Source organism: Pecten maximus, unplaced genomic scaffold (assembly GCF_902652985.1).
Source record: "Pecten maximus unplaced genomic scaffold, xPecMax1.1, whole genome shotgun sequence".
In the NCBI taxonomy this organism is placed as follows: Eukaryota; Metazoa; Mollusca; class Bivalvia; order Pectinida; family Pectinidae; genus Pecten; species Pecten maximus.
In genome coordinates, this window is record NW_022981422.1 from 1,950 (window position 1) to 8,807 (window position 6,858).

General features: G+C 36.2%; 1 protein-coding gene across 1 annotated transcript; it reads right to left on the bottom strand.

The window, feature by feature from the left end:
• Positions 1–803: 803 nt before the first annotated feature.
• Positions 804–6,188, bottom strand: LOC117320050 (the record flags this gene model as incomplete). Its single annotated transcript, XM_033874741.1, has 6 exons — positions 804–1,016; positions 1,826–1,838; positions 2,128–2,189; positions 3,446–3,799; positions 4,535–4,633; positions 6,069–6,188. Coding segments are annotated over 6 exons (861 nt in total), but the record flags the coding sequence as incomplete, so codon positions are not given.
• Positions 6,189–6,858: the final 670 nt, after the last annotated feature.

Sequence of the window (6,858 nt, forward strand, 5' to 3'; positions counted from 1 at the left end):
TTGTCCAAATGCCGATTCCTCAGTTTGCATTTCATGCCAAAATTAAGTGTTATGAGCGCAGTCATAGGTGGAAATTCTAAATTTCCAACCAATCACAGCATCAGTAGGTCAGACCTTTAAACACTCAGAATACATTGACCTTTAAGTTTCACACATATAAGTCCCGAGAACTTCTGTAATGGTAGAAGGTTGGGGATTCTTGAAGTGACATGGAACCGGACAAAAGTCCAAATACACGAAATATGTAATCTTTATAGATGTTACATCAACATTGAATACATAATAAACCTTTAGCCTTGTTGTTCTTGCAGGATATTTTCTATTTTATTTTTATCTGCAACGCTGACATTTCACGATCAAATCCACAAACTGAAAGTAGGACACAGAAATGAGCGAAACATTTTTTTTCAAAATTAAATACTAGTGCTTGTGTTAAAAAGTCTTTTTTTTCCGACCGGCCGACCCTCAGATTAAGCACTGTAAATGGGCCTATAACTGGCTCACAGGTACAACACTTTCCGTGATTACTGGCCAGTCAAATGAGTGAGTACAGCATGTCACTTTAAGCACGGTAAGTGTTCATGTTTATTCTGTTTAAGAATTGACAATGCCACTGAAAGCCTCTGTAGTTTCATTTCTAAATTTGACATACTCGGCTTATAGCTAATTCCAACAATATTTGTTGATATTTGGGCAATGGAAGTCTAAATCCATGCAAGGAAATTTCAGGTCACTTACCTTTGGACAAGTACTTTCAAATCCTTCTTCTCGCCTGTGGGAAATAAATCATTCGAGAAATATACTTACTGCCTAGTTCGGATGACAGGAGCAAAATCCAGTGCCTTTTCCATGATGCGGCCACATTTGACAGGCTCACCCCAGGCGATAATCTCTGCTGCCTTGGTCTGAACCTCGGTCAACTTCCGACTGTAGATCTCCAACTGCTGTATAATCACTTTAGTATAGAACTGTACACTCCCAGGGTCAGGAGCATAAAACGGGTATCTAGGTGTCACCTGTCAGATAGATAATTCAAGTCAGATCACACTTAAGCTCACAAGAATTCAAAATTTATGATGTCATACTTTTGAAGCATCGACTGGCTGGTTTCCATACTTTAGGGGAGCCATGACACAGTGAGAATCTTCACTTTTACTTTTCTGAGCCATTAATTGGCGATGTTTTTTTTTATATAACATGTCAGGTTTGGTTGGATGACATTGTTTATGGTTTTGGAAGAACAAGCATGCTGGGTATTGTCCAATTGTTTCAATCATATGAAAAAAGGATCTTAACCAATTGGTGTATATTTCACTTATTTGGTCCGCACTGTTTGTACAAAATTGGTTCTCCTCTGCCAAAGGATGCTTCCAAGCAAATATGGCCCAAATATTTTCATTCCTACAGAAGAATTTAAAGCAATCATTATATTTCCCCTACTGGGTCAGACCCCACCCCTCAGACCGCTGTCTGAATACCCTACAATATTTGAACCAGCCAATGTAAATGGTATTGTACAAACTGTTGCATATATACATATGTGTGAAATGCATCTATTTCCAAATATGATGATCAAAGTTCAACATGTCAAGTCACTTTGTTTGGACTATACCCTCTACATAAAACTGTCTAGTTCAATAAATATAAAAATCTATTTCTATTTAAAGTGATTTATATTTTATGTTTGTGTAGCATAAATATGTCTTAAGATGTGACTTGAGATTTGTCAATATTTAATGTTATAAACCTAGACATGACTGTGAAAGGAGTAATTTCTGTTCAGAAAGCTTAAAACTCAAAACGAAATAAAAAGAATCATACATACCTTCTTTGCTCTTCTACAAGAAATTAAATTCATATGTATATTAAAAAGGGATTGTAAAAATGAAAGAACTGGCTTAACATACCCAAGACAAGACTTGTTTATGTTTAACCATGGATACTTATTTGGGGTGAGGATTACTTGAAAGATGTGAAAATCAATTTCTGTTTCAATAAAAAAGATCCTCGAGTGACATTGTTTTAATCTAAGGATTAATAAAAATTCTGAAACTAACGTGGACCGAATTATTCTTACGATGGTACAAAGAGAGATTTTCCTGTTAAAGGGAGATAATTCTGTCTTACCTGTAATGCCTTATAAGGGTAGGCACATTATAGATGTCACTTTCTTGTGAAGATGATGAATCCTGTAAAAGATTAAAATTAATGCCATAATTCATACCACCATTTTTATTTACATCTTCATCACTTACTTTCTTACTATAATTAATGAATTCTTTAATGAAATCATGTCATATGTTATGGTTTAAAAAAAACTTTCCTCAACAATGATTCCCTTATAGAACTGAACACACCTAAAACACATCTTTAAAGTTAGTAAAACTCTGCATTAACAGGGATAATATATCTTAATCCCACACTATTTTGCTCCAAACAAATCTACTTGTCTTTTAAAACTAAAACTGTTGCATTCCTAACAAAAACCTATAAACCAATTTTCATAGAATTCAAATAATATCTTAATTTCGACCATTCAGAAGCTTACATATGTGGTAACTATGGCAGCCAAAGCCATAAAGTAGAATTCACAGTCCCCTAAAACCCCTTTGTACAGATTTTCATCAAAATTGGACAATGTTTAAATTTCGACTAATCAGCCTACCTGTGGTTACTATGGCAGCGAAACCCATTCAGTTAAAGTCACAGTCCTGTAATACCTCTATAAAACAATTAAAATTTTTACCAATCGGAAGCCAGTAAATGGTGGCCATTTTCTTAAAATTTGAAACTGAGGTGGCAAAAGTGAAGTGTTCCATGGTGAACATGTATACCAAATTTCATCAAAATCAGACAATATTTAAATTTTGACCAATCAGAAGCTAGGAAATGGTGGACATTTTTTTTCAAAAAAATAAACACCGCCATTATTTTTGCAGTGCCATACTACACCTACATCAAGTAGGTTGGAATTCAGTATTAATTTTTTAAAAGTAGGTTGAAGGTCACGCTCCGCAAATGTAAGTCTTAATGGAAAGGTCTTGTCACAAGGAACACACGTCAAATGCCCTATCTCAAACAGTTAACAGTTACTGTGGCCAAGATTAAATTTTCAAAAGGTCATGGTCAAGGTCTGCAAGTGTAGTACCAATGAAAAGGTCTTCTCATAAGGAACACACGTCAAAAACATAGCTTTATCCCCATTAGTATTGTCAAAACACTTTGATAAAAAGTTTAAACCTAGCTGTCCCTGGACGACGCCAACGCCTGTGGTATACCTCCCCTGGATTTGTTCTGGCAAGCTGAAAATCATCATTTGGGGAGGACTTATCTTTTAACCACTTTCAGCTTTTCAAATTTAGGATTCTGCTAAAATAAAGGATGTTTATTTGTGGGCAGGGTCTAACATACGGATAATCTGACAGTGAAGAAAACAGTAAACTACCTTCCTGGTGATATCTGGTTCACCAGATGTATTTCCTTTCCCAGCCTTGTCAGACTTGTGCCCAAACTTATTTTGTACCATATGAGCCATCTCCACCATCTTGTTCTTCAGTGTTTTAATGGTGAAAGAACCTTTAGTTTCAGAGGGAACATTGGCCTCAAAACCTTTGTCACTGTATGATGTACTTGAATTTTTACTTTTGGAAGGGCAAGCTTTTCTACTGGTAGGGGGTTCAACACCCGAGTTGTGGATTTGATGGAATAATCGGGGGGGAGGAGTCCGCCCTGCTAACCGATGCTGAACATTGTCTGATGCTTCATTAGGAGGTGTTGCTTGACTGTTTGGAACCAACGTCTTCAAAATAAAGAAAGTTATACTCAGGGTCTGGAAAGTGTTTTGGAAACACTAGACACAGGACTAGTGAGACAAACATGAGGTCACTGGCCTGAACGGTCACCGAAGTTCTTATCTACACCTATAGATAATTTTTTATTAAAAAAAAAAAAAAAACATGTATCATATTTGACCCATGTTACCTTGAAAGAAGGCTAAGGTATATCTGTTCAATATCTGTTTTCTCAAGTTATCATAATCACAAAATCCCAAGGTAACAAAGGGCAATAACTCTAACTATGTAAGGTAAAGTTGTATTGGCCCGATTGTCCAACTCATCTGAAATCTTATTGATAGAACTGCCCTGCAGGTAGAGCGTAAGATTGTACTTGTGCAAGACTGTACAACATTGCATTATTGTAAGAGGTAACCAAATTTTGGATCTTATCTTTTCTCGTTTTTTTAAACAACTTTCTTCTTCCTTATGTCTCCCTTGACGGTACAATTCAAAATTTTGGTTGCCGTTTTGCCATGAAAAATTTCTGTTGAAATTAGCTATTAGGGGTTTATGAGAAGTTGAAAAATGTTTATAGATGATGAAGGGAATATGAGAGCTCCTTTGGGTCTGATGACCTAAATAGATAGATATTTTTCAAACTTTTGATTATTATAAAAAACATATTAATACCGACCACATAAACGTCTTAATTCTTATGTCTAGATAACACATTGCTGTTATTTTGATAAGATCAGTACTTGGATGTTGTCTTCAGATTGTTGACCATCAAAGTAGTCCTGTGTTGTTTCCTCCTCCGGTGTATTGATCAGTCTCACTTCCTTGGATTCTTCTGGAGACTACAAAACAAGTCAAACAAACTAGAGATTATTTTTGTGAATACAAACACGTCTCCCCTTCTCCCTTGCTAGGCACTAATTTTTCTTTTTCTTTTTTAAATGACCTTCAGGTCCAGCTCACAAACTTGTCAGTTGAAATAAGAGCTGAAACGAATGTTCGAACATTGGCAAATGAATACCGATTCCCTGCGAATATTCAGTACAATATTTTCCAACCTTTAGTCCATTGGCTGGAAACATGAACAAATGTTCCAGATGGCACGGTTTAAACGTACAACCTCGCTATATCGCCACCTTCTGTAATGACCCGTCAGTAAAACGGGTGCATTAGTGTGTGAGGAAATCCGTTCTAAATAAATTTTGGCCGTATAATGGGTGGCGAAATATTGGGGTTTAACTGTATATATTTACATTTCCACTGTGTGTTCTCTATATGAAGGTACTAACAAAATTAGTGCTCATTCCTAGGTGAACAATTAACCTGCCGCGTATGAATACATACAGTACATTGTTGACGGTGCCACGTAGAATGCAGAAGTGTGAATATAAAATCGCGTTTGATTACACATGAAATGTTTTATCAACTTTAAACTTGTTAATAATTGTAAAATTGAAGACAACATTTCAATATTTTTCTTTCATGATGATTAAAATAATGATTTTTGGTTTGTTTTTGTTTAACGTCCTATTAACAGCCAGGGTCATTTAAGGACGTGCCAGGTTTTGGAGGTGGAGGAAAGCCGGAGTACCCGGAGAAAAACCACCGGCCTACGGTCAGTACCTGGCAACTGCCCCACGTAGGTTTCGAACTCGCAACCCAGAGGTGGAGGGCTAGTGATAAAGTGTCGGGACACCTTAACCACTCGGCCACCGCGGCCCCTAAAATAATGAATTTGTGTGGAACTATATTTTGTGTACTTTTGTACTTGATTACCTTTCCCATTACCTTTCCCGCCAAATTGGAACTATCTGTTATGCTGTTACATCGATCATTCAGCTGTTTCGTCACTACGTATAACGAACGTAGAATACTGTTTCTTATGATTTTTTATCACAGATTTAAAGTAATAAATATCTGTCAAAAAATGCCGTTCATACACCATTGAACAACGAAAAATAACAATTATTTCTTAAATATAAATTTATTCAAGCTTACCAATGTTATATACATATATAAACATAATCTCTCAATTTTTGTGGGTAATTTTTCTCGGAAAACTTTTTGTAATGTAACGAAATTCTTCCAGGGAACCATAAAAAACATGAACCAAATCTGTTGAGGGGGTCTCAAGGTCATTGGTTTATAACAGGTTGGGACAGACCTGGGTAAATAAGACCAAAGCAATATTTGTTGTGGACAAAAAAATATTTTTTTTGACATAATGACTTTTGAAATTTTCTTTTTGTTCTCTAGTATGCTATCTGTTTAAATTACCTCCATTTTGAAAACCTCAGGCGAGTCTGGTGGCTGTGTGTCATCGTCCTCCATAACAGTTTGTGAAATCTTCTGGGGGGATTTTCTTTGCTCCATCGGTTCTTTATCTGAAGCTGTATTCTACAACAAATGTGTTTAATCATTACTGTGTCTATCATACAAGTATAAAATCTACACGACTCCCGTGTCTATCATACATGTGTAAAATCTACACGACACCCGTGTCTATCATACATGTGTAAAATCTACATGACTCCCATGTCTATCAAAAGTGTAAAATCTACACGACTCCCGTGTCTATCATACATGTGTAAAATCTACACGACTCCCATGTCTATCAAAAGTGTAAAATCTACACGACTCCCGTGTCTATCATACATGTGTAAAATCTACACGACTCCCGTGTCTATCATACAAATGTAAAATCTACACGACTCCTGTGTCAATCATACAAATGTAAAATCTACACGACACCCGTGTCTATCATACAAATGTAAAATCTAAACGACTCCCGTGTCTATCATACATGTGTAAAATCTACACGACTCCCGTGTCTATCATACAAATGTAAAATCTACACGACTCCCGTGTCTATCATACAAATGTAAAATCTACACGACTCCTGTGTCAATCATACAAATGTAAAATCTACACGACACCCGTGTCTATCATACAAATGTAAAATCTACACGACACCCGTGTCTATCATACAAATGTAAAATCTACACGACTCCCGTGTCTATCATACAATGTAAAATCTACAACGACTCCTGTGTCATATAAAAAACAA